General features: G+C 41.1%; 1 protein-coding gene across 3 annotated transcripts in view; it reads right to left on the bottom strand.

Annotated features, from left to right (window-relative positions):
* The window catches only part of ALKBH3 (alkB homolog 3, alpha-ketoglutarate dependent dioxygenase), a 35,649-nt gene extending 24,200 nt beyond the window's left edge, over window positions 1-11,449 (bottom strand). The window contains exons 1-7 of one of the 3 annotated variants that reach the window (XM_081241364.1): window positions 11,093-11,449; window positions 9,493-9,644; window positions 9,216-9,319; window positions 8,371-8,405; window positions 5,382-5,429; window positions 3,032-3,135; window positions 1,328-1,416 (exon numbers count right to left, since the gene is read on the bottom strand). In XM_081241364.1, the coding sequence (XP_081097490.1) occupies window positions 1,328-1,416; window positions 3,032-3,135; window positions 5,382-5,429; window positions 8,371-8,405; window positions 9,216-9,319; window positions 9,493-9,574 (462 nt within the window). In that variant the 5' untranslated portion in view covers window positions 9,575-9,644; window positions 11,093-11,449. The remainder of the gene's footprint in view (window positions 1-1,327; window positions 1,417-3,031; window positions 3,136-5,381; window positions 5,430-8,370; window positions 8,406-9,215; window positions 9,320-9,492; window positions 9,645-11,092) is intronic. The other 2 variants (XM_081241366.1, XM_081241365.1) reach the window with 2 other exon arrangements.
* Between the last annotated feature and the right edge of the window lie 12,581 nt (window positions 11,450-24,030).

Raw genomic sequence — 24,030 nt, 5'->3', positions numbered from 1 at the left:
AAATGTCAGTAATACCGAGGTTGAGAAATCCTGTTCTAAAAGATTAACTAGAATGAATAAGAACTCCTTCCCCACAGGCTGTTTAATCCTCAGCTTCTCTGCTATGACTGTTGACAAGAAGATAAACTAATTCTGACAGAAACACGGCCAGCAGTCTATGCTGGATTGGCCTAATTCAATTCTCTTCACGTTTCCAAGTCAACTTCAGATATAGAGGGTCTCAACGCTTCCCTGGATCACATTCTAAACGCAGCTGTAGAAACCAGAGCATACAGCTATCTCTTTATGTGAAAAAGCCATGTTCCCTTCAGTCAATATTTTATCCCTGAACATTTTAGTAAAATGGTAGTTTATGATAACAAATTACTAGAAGCTCTAAATGTGTCATATTTCTCTTTATTTCAATGCCATAAGCAAAACTCCATTTTCTTCAAAGTCTCTTTCAATAAAAACATAATATTATTTGCCAAAGGCAAGATTCCAGGGACTAAACAGAGAGCTGTTTCTTGGATCTTAATTCCATCATCTGGGCAAGCTTAATTTATATACTAGAATCTCTCTGTCTGTCATGGAAATTTTTAAAAACAAAAGAAGCAGCAGAAACAAGCCAAAGCAATGCTAAGTTAGAAGTATGAGAACTGCAACCACAGAATGAAAGCAAAATCAACAAGAAAAGCACGGATTTTTTCACAAACGGCAAAAGAGCCTGAGAAGTGGGAAGAAACATTCTGACCTCACTGGTCAGTCATAAGGCTTAGACCCCACAGCAAATATGTATCAGGAGGCACACAGAGGGCTACGGCCAGAAAAGCCTGGGGAAGGGGAGATTAGGAAAAGAAATGATTCATTTCTCTGAAATCCTTGAGTCTGGTTCTAGTTCACTCTAGTTCCAGTTTTTTTCTCATCCTCTGTCTTTATCTATGGATCAAAAGCACATCAAGGGGGCTTCCCTGGTGGTGCAGTGGTTGAGAGTCTGCCTGCCGATGCAGGGGACACGGGTTCGTGCCCCGGTCCAGAAAGATCCCACATGCCGCGGTGCGGCTGGGCCCATGAGCCATGGCCGCTGAGCCTGCGCGTCCAGAGCCTGTGCTCCACAACGGAAGAGGCCACAACAGTGAGAGGTCCGTGTACAGCAAAAAAAAAAAAAAAAAAAAAAAAAAGCACATCAAGGGTGATAAGCCCCAAAACTCAGTGTTTGAACCCAGAGGATTTTTTGAACTAGGAATCACCACGCAGCTCTGCAAGGTATCTTACTGCTATTTTATAGTACTCTACATTTATAGTATACAATCTATAAAACCAAACCAACAACAACATTCCAACATACGTGAGGATTTGGTTCCAAAGTGATTCTTGAATAAGTGTAAGGAAGTTCTCCATACCATGCTGTAAGTCTTGGTTGCTGGTATGTTACATCTAAGAAAGAAAATACAGGGCCTTTGAAATGGTTTGATGCTATTTAAGGTGTACCTATTGAGTGCCAACACCATGCCTTGCAATGTATAAGAAGCTATGAGAAATACAAAGGAAGAGTAAGGATGGGCCCTGACCCAAGGTTCCACCTTGACAGAGGGCGTGGGATTTCAGGAGTAGAATGCTGACAGCTAAAAGGAGGACGATAAGAGAATGTACACTGGCAGAAACAGTATGGGTGAAGCTCTGAGGTGAGAATGTGTGTGACTTATTTGTGTCAGTGATGACATAAACAAGAGTGAAGGAGACACAGCGCAGAACAGAAGGGTTCAGATTAGGGAGGGTCTAAAATGCAGGATATGGAGTCTGAACCCTTGCAGGTAGGAACTTGTGGCACCAACGTCCATACAAGAAACAAGACAAACTGTTCACCCATGTGCCACCCTTGTGTAAGCCCTTTTGATTCCAAATGAAGAAAAAAGTGCTCTGACCAATCATAGCATGTAGCTAATTTTAGTCAGAAGGTTTTGATGTCCAATTTATTTAGAGAGGGAGTTACCACAGATCTGCTATTTTTCCTACAATTGATTTCAACCACTACAACAATAAAAACAACAATAATAAAAGCAGCTAACATTCACTGAAGGCTTACTATGTAGCAGGCATTCTGTTAAGTACTTATCATGTACTATATCATTTAATTATCACAACAACCATGTAAGATAGGTATCAATATTATTATTCACTCTATTTTACAGATCAGAAAATCAAGAATCAGAAAATTATTTAACTGTAATTTGTTTAAAATTAACAATTATTTTGAAAGACAGAGCCAGCAATCAAAGCCAAGTCCGTCACCAAAAGCCCTGCTGTAGAAACTGCTGGGAATTAGAAGGCTGCCCTGAAAGAGCTGACTCTCATTCTGACACCTGAGTTACAAAAATGATGCCAGTATACTTTGCCTCTTTCTCTACAGAAAATTTAAATTCACTCAATGTGCCAGAAAGGAAATTCTATGCTAGAGCACAGGCGCGCCCCAGTGACCGCCTCTGGTATAGCAGGTACTGTTGCTTGTGGATGACCAGAGGAGCCGGTTCCAAGTCAGGTAATCTCAACAAGCTCAGTAGAATACTACAGATGCTGAAGCTAAAGGAGACTGGACTCTTCTAGTGAAACTAAAATGAGAATAAAAAGCTGGTAAAAAGGATCACAAAAGAATATATGCCAAATAGAATCAGGAAAAAAAAGCTCTGGAAGTTTCTATGAAGAAAGAGGAAAGCTGGCACCATTTGTAGTAATAAGTAGTGAACAAACACAAAAGGAGATAAGCATTATCAACCACAGTTCAGTCAAACCAAACTTCCTTTGCTTCCCTGAACGCCCATCTTCTGCCATGTTCTGAGAACCACTTGCTGTTTCTTCTGCCAGGAACACTCCTTCCTGTCCCCTTTGACAGGCTAACTCCCACTCATCCCGAGGGTTCCTGTCAGATTTTGGATTTCTGTTTAAATCTGGCTGTGGTTCAAAGAAGCAACGGTGCAAAGAAGCAACGGTATTGGAATACATTCCGGAAAGGAAGACCAAACATCAACAACTGTGATCTCAGAGATCTACTTACCCTCTCTGATGCCAGTCCTCTGTTTCCAGGGAACATCCTGACAAAGCTGTTCAAATACTGAGTCGGCTTCTTTTAAGTCAACAAAGCCAGGATACAAACACACCCTTGATGCACAAAGAACAGTTATTAACTAAAGAACACAGAAAAAGATGAGTTAGACTCTAATCATTAGCAGAACAAATCTGGATGATGCTTCCTTTCGTGGGGAGATGAAATCATCTTACCACACCTCCAGAGCTTAATATCACCCAGATCACGATGCTCCGGATGTAAAATAAACCTCTTTCAAGTTAAGACAAATGAAAGAGGCAATGAAGGATAAAGAGGTACATGACAGCTTTCATAGATATGGTTCAAATATTACCCAAGCACTGCTTAGCTGTGAAACCTTGGACAAGTTACTTAACCTCTCTGAACCTTGGTTTTTCTCATCTGTAACACAAAGATGATCTCCACCTTACAGCATCACTGTGAAAAGTAGAATAACTAATAAAATGCTTGGCCCTGTGTTACTTTAACAATTGGTAGTCTTCTAAGACTATGCTAATTGTAGGGAAAGCAATCATTTATAACCATCAAAATAAACATATCCAAATAAGGGTTCTTTCTCTCATTGAATATACACTTATTTCAACAGTGCCAAGCCAGCTCAAAACTGTTTTGGATATCTTTTTTTTTTTCTCCTTTAAACAGCTTTATTGAGGTATAATTTACATACTGTAAAATTCAGCAAAGACTAATGTCTTCAAGGTTTATCCATGTTGTAGCACATTATCAGAACATTTCTTTTTATGGTAGAATAAAATATTTCATTATATAGACATACTGCATTTTACTTATCCATTCACCAACTGATGGACATTTGAGTTGTTTCTACTTTTGCCTATTATGAATGCTACTATGGACATTCGCATGCAAGTCTTTGTGTGGATGTATGTTTTCATTTCTCTTGGGTAAGACACCTAGGAGTGAAGTTGCTGGGTCATATGGTAAATGTATGCTTAACTTTTTAAGAAACCATCAAACCTTTTTCTAAAAGGGTTGTACTATTTTACATTCCCACCAGCAATACAGGAAGGCTCTAATTTTTCCACATCCTCATTTATAATAACACTTATTATTGTCTTTTTGATTATGGAAATTCTAGTGAATATAAAGTGGTATTTCATTGTGGTTTTGATTTCTATGTCCCTAATATACTATTTCATTTTAACAATGCATTTGGCTTTTTTGGATACCTTTCTTAAGAAATGTTCTGAAACCCCATGGAACACTCTCTTCAATAGCCTTGTTGGTAGTAAATTTTCACTCTTGAAAGGTACATTTAATTTTTTTAACAGTTTAACAAGTAATTTATTAATTAATTTTAACCTGTTGTCCAATTTAAAATGTTTGGATCTGAGTTATTACTTTTTTCCAGTTTTACTAAGATATAATTGACATAGAGCACTGTATAAGTTTACAGCGTACAGCCTAATAATTTGGCTTACACATATTGTGAAATGATTTTGTGAAAAAGCCCAAGCTCACCTGAAGCCATACCAGGTTAACAATGAGATGTGACCAAAATAATGCAACTGGTTTTCTTGTGTGACTATTAAACTTGCTTTAAAAGGGAAGTTCTGAAAAAGGCTATAACAAGAGCAGTGCCAGTGGACTAATTATAGAGGCTTCCAAGTCCAACAGAACCTCTTTCTAAGCAATTCATTTAGATAGATAAGTTCTGATTTATTTAAATGTCTCATTACTTTATAGTGACATGCATTAAGGTGACGCTTTCAAAATGTTTTGAAACAATGACTAATGCCTAATATACCCTAAATCATATATGCTTTAATTTTACTGAAATCTACCTTTATATAGCAATATGACATAACTTAATATATATTATATATAATAATGTATGATCAACATAATATGTAATAATATTGGATTGGCCAAAAAGTTCATTCAGTTTTAAATAAATAAAAATAAAAGACACATTTTCCACTTTCACCAAGAACTTTATTGAACAACATATTCACTAACCGAACAATTTTTTTGCCAACCCAATACATACAATGTAATCTAACGATAATAATATAATGTAACACAAATAGAGGCCAGACCCAACTCTAATATTAAATTACCCTGTAGCCTAGGAAAAAGTACTCAATCTCCCTGGACCTCATTTCCTCATCTGAAAAACTGGAGAAATAAGTTACTATACCTGAGAGGCTTTGAAAATGTTTTGAAGCTAGTATAAAAGGAGATATTACCACATTAATTACTTTAATCAAGGGAGTAGAATATTTTAAGAGACTATAACTCAGCGATAATTATAGTCCCTTTCTAGTGAGGATTCACTTACCTAGATATGCCTGTGGGTGACAGGCTGATTTCATACACACCCTCTTTACTAAAGAAACAAAGAAAACAAAGACTTGTTAGTGTCAAGCAAAGCAACATACTGCACGTAGCAGAAGGAAGGGTTGTCCTGCAGAGTTCACAAAGTCCTAGCTCACCAAAATCACTTCACGATGAAGGCGCACTATGAGGGAAGTACAGCCCCACCTTCTTCTACCACTGAGGGAAGGGGCAACAGTGTGGTAATCATTAATGGCACTGGGATTGGAATCCTGACAAAATCAGGCCATGGAGGCAAAAACCAGGACAAAGGGCTTCCCTGGTGGCACAGTGGTTGAGAGTCCGCCTGACGATGCAGGGGACAAGGGTTCGTGCCCGGGTCCGGGAAGATCCCACGTGCCATGGAGCGGCTGGGCCCATGAGCCATGGCCACTAAGCCTGCGCGTCCGGAGCCTGTGCTCCAAAACGGGAGAGGCCACAGCAGTGAGAGGCCCGCGTACCGCAAAAAACAAACAAACAAACAAAAAAAACAGGACAAAATAAATTCTAGTGCTATCACTTTATATTTCACCCATAATTCAGGCTGATGTGGTGCAGGAAACTATCACACAAAGGGGTGGCAAATAGAGTACCCCCTTGGAGACTCTGGAATAGAGATGCATTGAACAGAAGCAAGTACAAGGTCCCCATGAGCTAGCTCCACCTCCTGACAGTTCCCACAGACGCATCAGCTTCCACGGTAATTACTGCCTGGAATCTTCTGAATACACCACCACGTGTCTAACCCCATGCTTTTCTACATGCTGGCATGTCTCCCCGCCATCTAGCACCCCCAATCCACCACCCGCAGCTTTGGTCCAGTGGAAAATTCTAATTCATCCTTCAAAATCTCAGCTCAGCATCACCTTCTCTAAACCTTTCCTGACCTGTAATCCAGGCAAATAATGTTAGCTATCTCATCCTGTTACCACACCACGTTACCTACAAGTCCTCACTTCCAAGATATTCAGGATTACAACTTATCTGACTACACGTCTATTTCATTTACTAGACTATGGGCTCCTGAAGGGCTGGAATGGGTTATTCTTCTGTTTCCTAGTGCCTGGCACATAATAGATGAGCAGTAAAAAGCTTACTGAACTTAATCAAATGTGCAACAGTACAAAACTGTTACAGATGGGCAGGGTAGTGAGGTCTATAACCCACCACAGTGAGAAAAGTGACCCAGACTGGAGAGGTGCCTCTGTCAAGATAACTGTGTCAGAGTCTTCTCACAGAGATAAGTTATAGAGAATAATATAAAGGGACAGTATTTCCATCACCCTTTTCCATGTGAGTTAGCAGTTCATGATCTTTGAGCTGGGCTCTTAGGTAGATGTATGAACCACTCTGAGCCAAAATGTAGGCAGAGTTATTATCATAAACACTTAGCACATTTCAAAATGAGTTGCCTATAAAGTCTCCTAGAGTGTGAATATAATATTTCAGTGTGATATATTTTGGGCCACATTTAGAAACGCTCACTTCAAATGTTAGGGACATTTCTGGCTATTAAAAAAAAAAATCTAGGGACTTCCCTAGATTCGCTTCCACTTCCTGGCACGGTGGTCAAGAATCCGCCTGCCAATGCAGGGGACATGGGATCAATCCCTGGTCCGGGAAGATCCCACATGCTGCGGAGCAACTAAGCCCGTGCGCCACAACTACTGAGCCTGCCCTCTAGGGCCCGCAAGCCACAACTACTAAAGCCCATGCACCTAGAGCCCATGCTCCGCAACAAGAGAAGCCACCGCAATGAGAAGCCCATGCACCGCAATGAAAAATAGTCCCCTCTCGCCACAACTAGAGAAAGCCCGTGCACAGCATCGAAGACCCAATGAGGCCAAAAAAAAAAAAAAAAAAATCTAGCATAGCTAACTTCAGATAAACAGAATTAACAAACCCTATGGTCAAGGAGGAATGAGTACTGTCATTTTTTCTCTGACTTGGAAATTCACAATTGTCCATTTTTTCAACCTGAATGTCCTATCTGTAACAGGTTTCATGGTTTTGTTTCTTCTTTTTACCACCAATGGAGGCAGTATCACATTTGTGTTTGCAAAACAGACTGTTAGAGCTACCAGACTGGGTCTTAAGTGATTATACAGTCCAAACCCTTAATGTTACAGACAAGGAAACAAAAGTCCAGAGAGATAGCAATAACTTACCTAAGGACTAGGTAAGTTACCGTATCTAACTAATGGCAAGGCCACAACTACATACCCTCTTTGAAAGTATGATGACATCTGTGTTCGTTTTAAATTTTTCTAAGATATACAAGTCAATCTGCAAACAGCCAAACAGCTTAACAGTTGTTCATGAGCAACAGCATACACATAATGCTAATTTGCTAAAATAAAAGGATGCTTTCTACTGATAATTTATCTGCATCAGATGGAAACTGAGAAGCAGGAAAAGAGGAATCAAAGCATCTTTCATCATTTTGGAAAAGAATATTTTAGACACAGATCACTGTAAGAGAAATGTTTACTATCATTTAATTGCTCTGGAAGAGTTGTGTGGTTTCAAGAAATGAACTGTAAGAGCATCTAGATTTCTAGCAGTTTTCATGAGCATTGCTAGTAAAATGGTACTTACAGGTTTTTCAAAGAGCCATGTTTCAATGACTCAGGAAAAAATCCCTCTCTGTCTTTACCCAGGAGATGTTTGAACTACTATCTGCAGACATATTAGTGAAATAGGGTCTGGAAATCTACACCAGAGTCAGCGTTTAATGTACAGATATCTGGTTGCATTTCCCACACCATCTGCAAATTCAGAAAGGCTTCTCAAAAGACCAAGTTTAAAGACATCTGAGACAGGAATATCCCAGCCTAAAATTTAGACACATTGGCCATTATCTTTTCCAGATGGAAAAACCAGGGTGAGGGAAAGATCCTGGACTCTCCCTTTCACTGTGGGCAATAGTTACAGGAGGGCAGCGATTTACTTACTCGATCACTCGTGGCTCTGGGGCTCTGCGTACCACCTGCAAGGAAACAGCCAGGTCTGATTTCTGAATGATTCCTAATCCTCAGAGGCTTACTTGCAAGATTACTCTATCCTCTCATTTCTAGTCAAAATAAATCAGGTTTAAAACTCTCCCTTTTTTATTCTAAGCTCTCACTATCCCACCAGTAACTCTTGTTTCTATTCTTCTTAGAACTACTTCACAGTTACTAGTGGGCAGTAAAAGATGACAAAATTAGAATTAATACATTTTCCTAGCAGTCAGCAGCTCTGGAAAAACCATCCTTCCAAGGGATTTTTTAAAATAGAAGATATACTAGGAAATAAGGGGTTTTAATATTACTTATACAATCATTACTATAGGAAGATGCCTGATTTTTAGCTCTTTTTTCCCATGTTATTAAAAAGTGACTCTTCACCCTTTCTTACATTCTTCCCAGTGGGAGAAAAAGCTAAAAAGATCAGGAATTGTAGTAGCTGAAATTTCGATCCAATTCCAGAGATATGTGCTATACTAGCAATTTTTAGGACTGTTAGAACTTAGATAACTAATGCAAGCTCTAGTCATGGTATAACCTCTAACCTCTAGTCATGGTACACCTCCTTGCCAAAAAAAATGGGAACTATATATGCCTACAAATTGGGGGAAAACTACAAAGAATCCTCAGACATACTAAGAAACTGATACTCCGTATTTCATTATTATTTTAATACTTTCAACTCTCTTTTTATTACTGAGTTTATTCTGTCACTATTTGAGTGTCTACTATGTGACTGTTGCTTTTATAAATAAATCTGTGTTACTGTTGAAGAAGAAACAAGAATTTACCTCCTGGGGTTCTTTGAACACAAACTGTCTGTCAGACAGACGATGCTCCTTGTTCATCCAGGTTTGACCAGGTCTCTGTTGGAGATGCTTCTCAGCAGTGGGAGCTGAAGCAAGAGAGAGAAGAGACTCAAACCTTAACATCAATTGAAATGGGAGTCCACTATAAACCAAAGGGATATATATAAAATAGGATGATACTTGTCCAGTCACACACACACACACACACACACACACACACACACACACACACACACACGAGTTCCCCACAGGTACTTGCCTGGCTGAGCAATGGCCTGGCTCTTAGCAGGGCCAGCAGCCCAGGCTCCCTGCACTCGGGCTCGCCGTCTTTTGTCCTCCATGTTGACCAAGAAGGCTGTTGCTCTCAGCTTTCAGAAGATTTCACTCCTGATTCAAAGTACACAATGGTATCTGTTTAAAGAAAAAAAAAAACAACGATGTTTTATTTGGGGTTGTGAGAGCTTGGACTATCAAGGGGTAATTATAATCCTTTCAGGCAGACAAGATGGTTCAATAGCAACCAGAGCTTCTACATGAAATCAACTTCGGACATCACAACATCTCAGTCAAGGAGCCTACTAAGTCACTCGGGGATGCTGCTTTTAATGTTTATCGTTTGCAAAATGTTCATCTTTTAATGTTTATCTTATCACAGGACTTTCACTTCATTCGCAAGAAAGTAGATGTTAAGAAATTCTAAAACCAGGACCTATCAAAAACCACATTACTCTTATTAGTCCCCCAAGAGCAGAACACAGAGAAACTGTAATACTCCACCTATGAACATTCAGAAATAGGCTAAGACACAGTTTCCAAGGGCATTGCCATATTCCATTATCACAGGCTGCATCAAACTTCCACGGAAGCTTGTTAAAAACACCTATGGCCTGTCTCAGGATGTGATGCAGGATGGATACAGGTGTTTGTCTTTGTAACAAGCATTGTAGGAGATGATGATAAACAGGTATGTAAGGCCCACAAAGTTAAGTGGCTCACCCAGTGTCACTGAGGAAATCAACAGTAGGTAGACTAACATTCAAATTTTATTACGTTCCAGTCTTCAGCTAAGTAAAAAATCCACCTTGTAATGGCCAGTAATACTAATTTGACATTTTTGCCAATGAAAGTCTAGCCCACAGCAAATACAGGAGCATGCACAGCTACAAAAAAACAAAAATGGGAAGGGGGGGGGGAGTGTTCCAACCCTATAATCCATTTCCATCTCAAGTTCCCAAAGGTAACAGGCTAATTTCATAGCTTATTTAGCCTACAGATTCCCAGTCCCACCTCCAGACCTTCTGATTCAGTAGAATAAAGCTGGTCCCGGGAATCTGTATGTTTAACAAATTCCCCCAAGTGATAAGTCTGTAAGTCTTCTTATTTAATAGGTGAGGAGAGGACAGAGGCTGCCATCTGCCCAAAAAGTTAATGGCAGAACCAAATACCAACTCTCCAGTCTCACATGATTTGCAGAGTAAGCCCTCACGTGACATTTTCTCTCAAGTGAGGCCTTAAAACCTTAACACAGTTAGCTATCGTTCTTGCTGTGTTCACAGGGGAGCGATGTGTTATTATTACATGCACGGTACGGCTGTTGAAAATACAGATTCCAGAACCCCATCCCAGACCTACTGAATTTGCACTCCCAGACACTGTTAACTAACCGCACCTTCCATGCTGAGATTCTTTACTCGAATTAAGCGTGAGAACCCTGCTGCAGTGCAACCAGCAAGGGTTCTGGCGCCAGCCAAAGGACTCGCTTTGAACCCAGATCTGACACTTCCCAGCTGCATGGCCTGAGGCAAACGACTTAACATTTCTGAGCCTGTTTCTTCCTCTGTAAACAGAAGAACCAATACCTCTCTCACGGTCCAAGTGCGGGTTAAGCGATCCTCGAAGGTAAGAGAGCCTAGTCCTCTCAACAAGGGTTAGCAACTTTCTCTATTTTAGACCCTGCTTTCCTGGGAGGCCCTGGACGAGGTCCCGGAGGTCGCTCGGGAAGGTACCTCAGGGCGGTCCCCGCACTCGCAGCCCCGGGCACCCAGCGATAGGCCTGGCGGCCGCACCTGCCGACAAAGACGGGCGCAGAGGTTCAAAGCCGCTCGTCCTAAAGCAAACCCCGCTGCCCCCGGCCTGCTCCGCCGCCCGCGGTCCGGTGAACCTTGAGCGCCGGGAACCGACTCCAGCAACTCTCAACCACAGGCCGAGGCGTCAGGCACTTCCTCTGACGTCACGTGCCGGTGCCGCGGCCGCCGCTTCCGGCGCCACCTCCTGGAATCCGGGCGGCTCAGCGTTCCCCGCGCCGGGAGGGCCGACTCGCTGAAGGTGCAGATGGTAGTGCCGGGGTTCGAGGGGAGCACAGAGACTGAGCGTGCGGTGGAGCCCCGTGAGGGGCCGGGACATGGCTAAGGTGGGAAGGAAGACGTATTAACTAGGCCGAAGTCCCTCTGGATATTCCCCGCACACCCCTAACTAGAGACGTCCAAGAGCCCGCTTCTTTGGTCTGTGCGGAAAGAGCGACTGAGACCCAGCGGGCCTGGCAGAAGGGCGAAGGCGTTGGGGAACCTGGTCCTGATGTACTGAGCAAAAGGATTTGACTTTTATCCCGAAAGCCATTCAGAGTCTAAGATGCACCTCCATTGTGTTGTCGCTGCAGCCTGTACATACCTCGATCATAGCACTTAGACCAGGGCATGGGACCACGCCTTATTCGTTATGGCTCTACAGTGCTAACAAATTTTGCGAGAGAGAAGAGACCTGGGTTTCCGTCTATACACCATCATTTACTAGGTGTATAATCTAGGTCGAGTACCCTACTTCTTTATAAAATGGGCACAGCTTCTGTTGGGAGCATTAAATGAGATAATTTATTTAAAGAATTTAGCACAATGCCTGGAACGCAATAGAAACTCAGTAAATGTTAAGAGTGTCTTCAACCCATCTGAGTTCTTGAGAAACATCTTTAAAGTGGCCATGGTAAATCATGTACCTTACAGTGTGAAAATAGCAAAAGTAGCACTAAATTAACTATGTGCAAGTTATTCTGTGAAAGTCTTTAAAATAAACCTTGTATTATATAGTGCTTACCTGCAAGAAGCTCAGTATACCCCATCAATGACCCTATGTTGTTGTTACTATCAACTAATAATTTGTCAGTGTCTGCTTCTGGTTCAGGAATCTTGTATGTATCTTCCAAAGGATGTCATTTATTTCTTTTCAATGATTATGGTTTTGGAACAGGAACAAAGAAGTCCTGGATTGTCCTCCAAGTAGAACATTTCTTAAAAATCAATCCATGGGGGCTTCCCTGGTGGCGCAGTGGTTGAGAGTCCGCCTGCCGATGCAGGGGAAACGGGTTCGTGCCCCAGCCTGGGAGGATCCCACATGCCGCGGAGCGGCTGGGCCCGTGAGCCATGGCCGCTGGGCCTGTGCGTCCGGAGCCTGTGCTCCGCAACGGGAGAGGCCGCAACAGTGAGAGACCCACATACCGCAAAAAAAAAAAAAAAAAAAAAAAATCAATCCATGGTCTGCCTGCACCCAAAATAACTGCATCACCTTTAACAGTTTTAACAGAGTCACCTGTATTTTTACCAATGTTTGAAAACGTTTGGGAGGCATGTAGGGTGACAAATTGTCCCGGTTTTTCTGGGACTGAGGGGTTTCCCAGGATGCAGGACTTTAAGTACTAAAGCTGGAACGGCCCTGGGCAAACTGAGATGGTTGGTCACCCTAGATACATGTGAGTATATAGGTTGTTTTTTTGTTTTTTTTGCTTTTTTTTTTGCGGTACACGGGCCTCTCACTGTTGTGGCCTCTCCCGCTGCGGAGCACAGGCTCCGGACGCGCAGGCTCAGCGGCCATGGCCCACGGGCCCAGCCGCTCCACGGCACGTGGGATCTTCCCGGACCAGGGCACGAACCCGTGTCCCCTGCATCGGCAGGCGGACTCTCAACCACTGCGCCACCAGGGAAGCCCGTGAGTATATAGTTTTTGAAAGATGTTCTTGATGGGTGTTGGCATCCTGGGTTTCCTCATTTCTATTTGCAGTATTTGTGTTTTTGTTAGGGGGTGGTAGCAGAGACCATGGGAGAGTCAATGAAGGTGGGGTGCATTACCAGTCACCAGCCTATTGATTCTCAGTCCCAGCCCCATACTTCTCTGCTCTGCTTGCAATACTGGAACATTTCTCTCTTGCCATTTGGCTCGGTGTTAAGCTTCATCAGTAGAGGATGCTGGAGGGACATTAGAGGGAGAAATGTTAGAGAGAAGGAGCTCTTTCCCCTCACTCCAGAGTGCTTCTCTCAGCTGGCTCTGCAGTGCATGGTGGCCTGCTGTGACTGGCACCTCTCTGTGCGCTGAATTAGTTGCATTTCCAGCCTTGTTAACATCCCTTGTGAAGTTAAGACATCATCTGGGAAGGAATGGGATCCCAAAGCTTGAAATAGGGAACATCTGCTTGGACCCAGGTGAAATTGACCATCTTGAACATCCAAGTCACCCTGAGCCTCCCTTGGCAGTGGAAGCAGCTTGCCCTCCTGTGTCTGAGGAGACTGGTCATCCTTTGCTTGAAAACCCTGTGAAACCCTCACCTGGAGCAAGCAGGTGACTTAAAAAGTACAGCACAGGTCTGTGCTTCCTGATGGGTGGCAGTCTTCCAGATTTGTGCCTTCCTTCGTGTTCTGCCTCGACATAGAGGTACGTAGTGGCTGCTCCCTGTATCTGCTGTTTCTGTATATCAGAGTTTTCTTTTTCCCCTTGTAGGTAATATCCTATCATGGTTAATCAATATATTTTTTTCCTTGTTCAAATTACTATATGGTTTCTGTCTCCTGTTTAAGTCCTGACTGTTACAGTGTGATTGTGATAGCAGGGATGGGAGCAATGGGTAGCAAGTGGCTGGCTCCAGGGCGGGCCTTAAACTGCAGGTAGTGGGGTTGCCTCTGATTTGGACCCTTATTATCTCTGGCCCTTTACTCTTGCACTACCTTCTTGATTCTCTTCATCTGAGACAACCCTCCTGAAGTCCCAGTAGGCACAAATCTGGAAGCTGAAACCAGCGTTTCTCAGCATGTAGTCAGAAGACCATCTGCACTGGAGTCTGTAGGGGATGCTTGTAAATATGAAGATTCCAGGCCCCCCGGTAGGTCTGGGGCAGACCTAAACATTTTTTAGTTTGCATTTTTAACAGTGCCTTGTTTCATTTTGCAAGAAGCTTCACGAGTTCTCTTTACCTTTTCCAGCTGCCTGCTTTATTCAGGTGGTTACTTTTCCACCCAACAGTTATCTCATCCCCTGGATGGCAAAACTGATACTTACTGTACGTGGTGGTAGCTCTTAGAAATGATTCTGGGTGAGGCACACAATGTAGCCTGTTTTCAGTTGCTGATTTTCACACCAGACTCCTGCCAAACATTCAGTCACCTGCTGCTGAACTCCTGAGAAAATCCAATCCAAGGCAAATAACCGCCATCATGCTAATAGTTCTCAGTGAAGGTTTCATAGAGAAATTCCCAGCTCACGTCTCAACTGCCAAAGGCTTAGCATTTCCTGGCTTGAGCGAGGAGGGTGTTTGTGTGGAGGTTTTCAAGTCTCTGTCAACTTTAAACATTGTTGAGGGAGAAAGGATGCTTCCCCAGACTCCAGACAGGAACTCCTCCTGTTCAGTGCCCAGCGTGATTGCAGGTGCTGCCAGAGATAAAATCTACCATTGAACCATAGTGTAAAGGATATGAGGTACAATTAAAGAACAGTATAATTGGATGTGAAATTGTGGAGAGCAGACAAAAATCCAGGACAGGAGAGACCACTAGAGGTTATGGGCATCAGTGAAGACCTTTATGGCAAACAGGGAGTTATGTCAAGGTTTGAAAGTATGTAGCATTCATATGGCTCAAAGATGTTCTGATAGTTACATTGCCCCTGAAAAGAGTAAGCTACATTTCCACGTCCTTGTTTCTAAATAGTAGCAAGTAATATTATTAGTTAACATTTCTTGAGAGCTTCTTGCATGCCAGGTGCTGCTCCAATTACTTACATGCCTACGCTAATGTAATTCTTAGAGCAACCTTGTGTTGTAGGTAGTATAAATATTAGTTCCATTTACAAAGGAGAAAACTGAACCACTATGCTTCATGATGCCACCATGCCACTACTCTACAAATACATGGCAGAATGAAAGCCAAATTAAGAAAGGCAGGACTATTCCTGGAATGATACGTGGAGCCATTTCCTGGGACCTCATAGCTGGTTTCCTTCAGTGACTTCAAAAGTGAAGGGTTGGTAGCAATATAATCCATCAGACCCTGGGTTATAGGTCGTTCTTAATGGCTTTATCTAGATGGCTTAGCAGATTCCGCTTTAGAGTTACCCAGCCCTCACAGCTGTGTGCACTGTATTATATCAAGTGTATGAACTGTGTCTCAGCCTCACTACTTCCTTGGTGGGTGACTTCAGAAAAGTTACTAAAGCCCTCCCAACCTTCGTTTTCCTCATCTGTTGGACTGTGTGAAGATTCGTTCATACATTCAGTGATATACACATTTAATCAACTAATAATGAGTACTGACTGTAGCTAGCACTGTGCTAGATGCTGGGGACAAAGTTGTGATCAAGACAGACCTGGTTCCTGCCCTCGTGGAGGTCATAGTCTAGCAGGGAAGGTAGACATTTAAAAAACAGATACTACAGGTGTGGTATTTTATATGAGACTCTATCTTCGGGGACCTGAATTAGTGGAGTAATATCCCCATTGTATGTTGAGTCCTAGGTTGGTTGGGAGTTCTGATTTGCATCTAATTCAGATGGTGGGTTAGCAGCTGGTGGTTGGCTGTTCTAGACTACTCTTAGCTCCATGTGGCCTCTCATCCTTGAACAAGCTCACCATGCATGTTCTAATAGTGGTGTCAGGGGAGGTGTGTGCAAACACACAAGACCTCTCCAGGCCTAGGCTTGGAAGTGGTACAGAACCACTTCTTCATTTATTGGCCAAAGCAAGCGAGCTCAGTTTCAAGGAGCGGGGAAATAGACTTCACCTTTTTTTTTTTTGTGGTACGTGGGCCTCTCACTGTTGTGGCCTCTCCCGTTGCGGAGCACAGGCTCCGGACGCACAGGCTTAGCGGCCATGGCTCACGGGCCCAGCCGCTCCGCGGCATGTGGGATCTTCCCAGACCGGGGCACGAACCCGTGTCCCCTGCATCGGCAGGCGGACTCTCAACCACTGCGCCACCAGGGAAGCCCAGGAAAGAGTTTTTTGAGATGAGGTAGAAAAGAGGCAGATCATGCAGGCCTTGAGAGGCATAATAAACATTAAATGTTAATTTATATATGGTATGAAGTATATGATTAACATTAAATACTCACTCGCCCTTTCTCCGTTACTTTCCATCTCATAGGATACTTTGAAATGGTTGTCAAGTCCATTTGTTTTAAAAAGGTGAAAGATTTATGTGATCTAAAGAGAAACCAGAATATTGGTCCATTTGTTCTTAGGTGTGTCCTAAGGCAGGGATTGTTTTCTTTCAAGTGATTAGGATGCTGGTCAGAAAATAGTCAACAAAATCTTATTACTGAATAAATTAAAAGTACCTGAAATTATTAAGTTAACGATTAGTGGAATAAGTCCCCTAATGCCTTAGGAATAAATTATCCACTTTGTAGAAGCAAATCCATTATGTAAAGAGTCATAAAAGCTAAACTGATGTGCCTAGGTTGTCTTTTGCCTGGAAAGAATGAAAGACAACATAGCTGTTAAATAGAGTATTCATCTGAGGTTCCACTTACAGCTTTTCCATAGGTTGTGTAGTGCTTGGCAACCACCATTGGTTTGTCCACTTGTCAAATGCAGCCAACACCTGCATCAGGGTGGGTGCATGAATAAAAAAACATAGTAAACCTAAATCATTCCTATGCATGGAATAACACTCTGGATAAACTGGGCATGTTAAAAGTGGCCTTATAGCTTTCATACTTCTAGTACCACTTGCTGGGCAGAAACCACATTTATAAGGTATGAGTCTGAAAGGATTATTCCAGGTCTTGCACCATTGTGCTCTCAGGGGCAGAAGAGTGGCTTTGCAGAGATGAGCTAGTCAGTAGTACACCAGGTAGGAGAATCTGACTCCATGTAGTGAAAGCACATAGAGCTTCCATTTTTAGAAATTAGGTTGGAGATCCTGAGGGCTATCTGGTATAAAACATCTACAAATAAAAGATAAAATGCTTTTCAACAATGAATTGGCCTGTGCAAAAAAGATTTCCTCTGAGACCAGGAGTAATGTGGGAACATGAGTCCAGAGAGATGAGTAAGCTGGGACATATACACTCCTGAGTGGCCAACTGCTTGGATATTCCTGGGGGAAGGGGGAGGTGGCTTGGGACGGGATGGAGACAAAGTTCGTGAAGGGGAGTTACAGCAGAGACCTTCTGCATAAAGCTGGGACCTAGGAAGGAGTACGTACCGGGAGGGGGTGCAGAAAAGAAACCTCACAGAGGCCAACAGCAAGAAAATTTTTTTGTCTTGGCATTAACTTAGGGCAGGGAAAACTCTCCCCTGAGAATTCATGGCCACTAGCCTAACTTTACATAGGATTAAAGGCTGAATTAATACCATTTATACAATTCCCCTGTCCCCTCCCCCAAACCCAAGACCAACAAAAACCAACAACTGCATAGGCTGAGAATTTTAATTTAAGGCAGGTGAAAATTGGTAGTGCCCTCATGTCTGATGCAAACAAACACAAATCCTGCCAGGAAAATTTACACTCAATAAGACTGAATAATTCCAATATAGGTCTAATGAACATAAACACACACACACAAATCATGAAAAATACCGGGAAAGGAAGAACCATTAGCAAAAGTCAGCAGACACAGTAGAAACATCTACAAAAACTATTGGATTATTGGAACTATTAGATACACAACATAATGATGCTTAATATGTTGAAATAAATAAAAGAATGAAAAACATAAGTATAGTTTAAAAATAGCTTTGAATTTTTGATGGTTTTAAAAAGAACCAAATGTAACAATTAAAATTAAGAACTCAGTGAAGCATCTATTTCTGGGTGGGACATGGTAGTAGTGAGCAGTCACTATAATGGAAAAAATAAACAAGTAAATTATAATCTTTCTTTGAAGACACTGGAGATTTTTGGATGCAATGAGGACTAGCTTAACTAAAATCCTAAAGAAAGAACCCTTGCTAGGTGAGCTGGCTATGTTCTTCCCCAGGGACATTTTCCAAGCATGACAATGGAGAATTGGGTTTGCCAAAGACAGTGGCATCTCTACAAGGGGAAAGAGAATCCAACAGACCTTTTGACAGCCATTGGGATGGAATGACAGATTGGGATCTAGAAGAGTTCTCAAATGCATAACCAGTTTGCCCTACAAGGCATTTGCTGAGTACTAGGGCAGCACAGAAGGATAGAGGACTGGGATGGAAAGACAAGGTAAAACCTCTCAGTCTTACTATGTTTTAAAAACCAAGTTCTTAAAGCATAAAGAGGGGCTTCCCTGGTGGCGCAGTGGTTGAGAGCCCGCCTGCCGATGCAGGGGATATGGGTTCGAGCCCCGGTCCGGGAAGATCCCACATGCCACACAGCGGCTGGGCCCGTGAGCCCTGGCCGCTGAGCCTGCGCGTCAGGAGCCTGTGCTCCGCAATGGGAGAGGCCACAACAGTGAGAGGCCCGCGTACCGCAAAAAAAAAAAAAAAAAAAAAAAAAAAAAAAAAAAAAAGCTCTGAGAAAGAGCCCACAAGAAACACATGACAGGTTTCATTCTGCTGACATTTCAAACTATGGGGCACTGCATTTAATTAAAGTGGCATCCTAACCCTAGCTCAGCTCAATACCCACCCTATCTACCAGCGAGGAGGCAAGCCCTCCCTGGAGAAAAATAACATTGATTCAGTCTTCATGTATAGAATGTCTGGCATACAATTTTTAAAAATTATGGGACGTGCAAGGAGGCAGAAAAATGTGACTGCTCATCAAGAGAAAAAACAAACAAGTAGATCCACAGATAATCCAAATGTAGGAGTAAGCAGACAAGGACTTTAAAACAACGATTGGAATATTTATAAAAATAGAGGAAATATACAAAATATGAAAAAGGGAGTATTTAAATAGGTGATTAGAAATTACATGAAAGAATCAAATGAACATTCCAGACATGAAATGTTTAATACCTGATATTACATGGATTTAACAGCAGAATGTATCCTCAATATGGTAGGATTAGTGAACTTAAAAGATGGTCAATAGAAAAGAAGCTAAGTTAAGCTAACCTAAACCCTCTTACTATATAATCCAGCAATCATGCTCCTTGGTATTTACCCGAAATGAGCTGAAAACTTTTGTCCACATAAAACCCTGCACGCAAATGTTTATAGCAGCTTAATTCATGATTGTCCAAACTAGAAGCAACCAAGATGCCCTTCAGTATAAGCAAACTGTGGTCCATCTGTACAATGGAATATTATTCAGCAATAAAAAGAATAGAGCTCTCAAGCCCTCAGAAGTCATGGAGGAAACTTAAATGCATATTAAGTGAAAAAAGCCAGTCTGAAAAGGCTATGTATTGTATGATTCCAACTATAGAATTCTGGAAAAGGCAAAACTATAGAGGCAACAAAAAGATCACTGATGCCAAGGTTTGGAGGTCGGGGGAAAGGAAGGCATGAATAAATGGAGCATGTAATTTTTAGGGCAGTGAAACTATTCTTTATGATACTATAATGGTGGTTATATCACATACATTTTCTGTAAACATAAATTGCTCTATACGGTCTATTAATTTTCAAAAGTGACAGTCAGTAGAAGATATCCAAGCACAGAGAGAAAGAAAACAATGGAAAACTTAAGTTGTCTGTATGGCTCCTCTATTCTTTGCAGAAATTTTGAATTTCCCTGGGTTGTTCTGTCGTATATCTATTAGCTTATATCATACTGAATGCCCAACTAGAAGAAATGTAAAAAAGAATGTTTATGCAAACTCTTTAAAAATTAATTTGTAACCACTCTACATTTTAATGCAAGGCTGGACTCACAAGAAATAAAAATGGTATCTCTAAGGGCAGAAGACAAACCAAACCAAAAGGGGAAAAAGTGTAAGAAACTGAAACCGGAGCTAGAAGCAGGGAGCAGTAAGGAAAATAAATCAGTGAGGGAAATGCCCAAATCAGCATTGGTAAGAGGAGAGTAACTCTTGGAATCACTACAAGGTGAGAGAACTAAGCCTGAGGTTCCTGCATCGTCAGGTACCTCAAAGAGAGTGGTGCCGCGTGCTAGAGGGCCTAGGCCCCTGACAGACAGAAACAAAACATTCATCTCTGCAGAACATCCCAATTTAGCCCTCAGGATTCGTCTCCAGATTAAAATCAAACAAATAGACTTCAAAATAAAAGTATCAAACACAGAAGAAAACAAACATCCAGGTAAGAGCAAAAATATAAAAAATAGATTTAGACTCCTAAGAATTTCAGATGGAAGAATCACCAGATGTGGAATGTAAAAGGCCAATGTATGAAATACTTTCATTAACTTTTAAAACTGAATTTTTAAAATAAGCACACACTAAGAAACTATGAATGACCAGGCAAATTTAAACGAACTAAAAAGAACTTTTTAAAATGAAAAAGATAACTGAAATTAAAATAGCAGTGAATAGCTTTAACAGCAGATAAAAATATATGAAGAAAGAATTAGAGAACTGGAATGTAGATGTAAAGAAATTACGCATCATGCAGCTCAGGGAGACAAGAAGTATGGAAAATATGAACGAGAGGTTAAGAGACAGAATAAAGATATGACACATGAGAGGCAGATGGAGACAATGAGGACTTTTCAGAAAGACAAAAGACAGGGCTTCCCTGGTGGCGTAGTGGTTGGGAGTCCGCCTGCCAATGCAGGGGACACGGGTTCGAGCCCTGGTCTGGGAGGATCCCACATGCTGCGGAGCAACTAAGCCTGTGCGCCACAACTACTGAGCCTGCGTTCCAGAGCCCATGAGCCACAACTCCTGAAGCCCGTGCGCCTAGAGCCCGTGCTCCGCAACAAGAGAAGCCACCACAGTGCGAAGCCCGCGCACCTCAACGAAGAGGAGCCCCCCCACTCGCTGCAACTAGAGAAAAGCCCGCACACAGCAACAAAGACCCAACACAGCCAAAAGTAAATTAAATTAAATTAAATTAAAAAAAAAAGAAAGACAAAAGACATGAATTCTTAGATACAGGAAGCACAGTATAAACCAAGCAGGATAAATTTTCAAAATTCCATACTTGCATACATTATCATAATACTGAGGAACACCAAGTCAAATGGTGTCTTTAAATTGGCCAGAGATGTATCACCTACAGAAGAATGCCATACTGACACTTCTGAACACTAACAGTGGAAGCCAGAAGTCAGTGGAATGATCAGGTGTTTCATGAACTTTAAAATGCCATCAATTCTAAGTCACACCATCACTTTAAATATACCACCAACAAAGGGGAAAACATAGTGCCAATTAAACTATGACATGCACCAGAGGGAAGGTCTGAGATGCAAGAGGTGTGCAAAGTGATAAACATGTAATTTATTTTATGTCAACATGTTTGTATAAAATAATGAAAACACAATTTATAGAGTTAAAAAAACCCAAAATACTGGTCCACAAAAACATGTTAAGTCAGGAAAGTGTTGATCAGAATAATAAGGTTCTAAAGACCGTATATATTAAAGAAGGGGTTATGATTCCAGACAACTTTAAATTGTATTGCACATGCACTGAAAATGTTCAGGAGTAAAGACAAGGAAAATATAGTGTAAACCTTCCAAACTAGTACAGGGGGGAAATGGAGTTAAAAAAAAAGAAAAATTGAGCCAATCAAAAAGTGAGAAGCAGCATAAAAGAGAGAAACAAATAGCACAAAATAGCATGATAGAAGTCTTCATGTTTTAAGAATCATAATAAATGTAAATGGAATAAACTTGCCTGTAAAAAGCAGAGATTACCGAATTAAAAAACAATCCCCCACCCCCAATCCAGGTTTATTCGGCTTACGAGACACAAATATGTAGAAAGATAGAAGGGAAAAGAATTGAAAAATATATACTACTAAATACTAACCAAAATAAAGCAAAGGTAGCTAAGTTGATATCACAGAAAACAGATTTTAAGGCAAAAAGCATTAACAATAAGGATGTCAGTACATGACCAAAAAAAGTTCAACTCACCAGGAAGACATAATTCTAAACTTTATTTGCCTAAAAAGACAGCCTCAAAATGTATAAAGTAAAAATGATAAAATCGGGGAATTTAACAAATCCGTCATTACAGTGAGAGAATTCAAAACACTTCTCTCAATTATTGACAGGTCAGGCAGACAAAAGTTAATAAAGAGATGGAAGATCTGCATACAATTAACAAATTACTTAAAGGACATATATTGAAAAATAACAATTAGAAAATAAACATTCTTCTTAAGCACATATGGCACATTAAAAAAAAAATTGGCTGTACCAAGACATAAAATGTCTCAAAAAAACTTCTAAGGTAGTAATACTTCTAAGAAAAGGTAATAATGAAAAGCTTACATTTGTGTAAGTTTCCTATTGCTGCTGTAACAAACCCAGTGGCTTAAAATAAGACTATCCTCTCACAGTTCAGGAGGCCAGAAGTCCAAATTCAGTTACTAGTCCAAATCAAAGTGTTGGCTGACTGAGCCCTGCACCCTCCAGAACCTCTAGGGGAGAATCCATTCCTGGCCCCCAACAGCTTTTGGTGGCTGATGGCATTCCTTGGCTTATGGCTGCAATACTCCAGTCTCTGCCTCTGTGGTCACATTGCTTTCTCCTCTTCTGGCTATAATCTTTCTCTGCTTCACTCTTATTAAGAATATTGTGATTCCATTTAGGGCCCATCTGGATAACCTAAGAAAATCTCATCTCAAGATCCCTAACTTAATCACATTTGCAAGGGCCTTTTTCCATATAAGGTAACATTTACAGGTACAGGGATTAGGACCTGATACCTTTGGGGACCATTATTTATCTCATATATATATTTTTTTACCTTATGCTGTGCTGGATTCTGAGCACTTTTAAAATATTAATTTATGCTCTCAACAATCTATGAGATAGGAGCTATTATTATTCCCATTTTCAGATGGCAAAACTGAGGTGGAGAAAGGTTATAACCTGCCCAAGCTATGTCATATTCACATGTTCTTTGACTACAGTGCAATTATTTAGAAATCAGTAACAAAAGATTTAACTTTTTATTTTGAAATAACTTCAGAAATACAGGAAATTTGCAAAACAGCAAATTCCCATGTACCCTTCACCTAGATTCTCCAAATGTTAACATATTAACACATTTGCCTTATCATTTTCTGTATACACTTTTTTCTGAAACTTTTGAGTTTAAGTTGCATATATAATGTCTCATTATCCCTAAATAGTCTAGTGTGTATTTCCTAAAAAACAACTTTTTAAGTAACTACAGTACAATGATCAAATTCAGGAAATTACCATTGATACAATGCTGTTATCTAATCTATACTCAAATCTCACAAATTGTCTCAAAATTGTCCTTCATAGCAAAAAAAAATTTTTTCTTAACCAGGATCCAATCCAAGATCATGTGTTTTGCATTGTCACATTTCTTTAGTCTTCTTTAATCTGAAACTTCTGACAAGTATAAGCTGGTTATTTTGTAGAATATCCTTCAATTTAGTTTTTTTAAAATATTTTAAAAATAAATTTTATTTTATTTATATTTATTTTGGCTGCGTTGGGTCTTCATTGCTGTG

The sequence above is a fragment of the Mesoplodon bidens genome, assembly GCF_964165515.1.
Source record: "Mesoplodon bidens genome assembly, chromosome: 7".
In the NCBI taxonomy this organism is placed as follows: domain Eukaryota; kingdom Metazoa; phylum Chordata; class Mammalia; order Artiodactyla; family Ziphiidae; genus Mesoplodon; species Mesoplodon bidens.
Note: the sequence above shows the minus strand (reverse complement) of the source record. Positions and strands in the feature narration are given on the sequence as shown.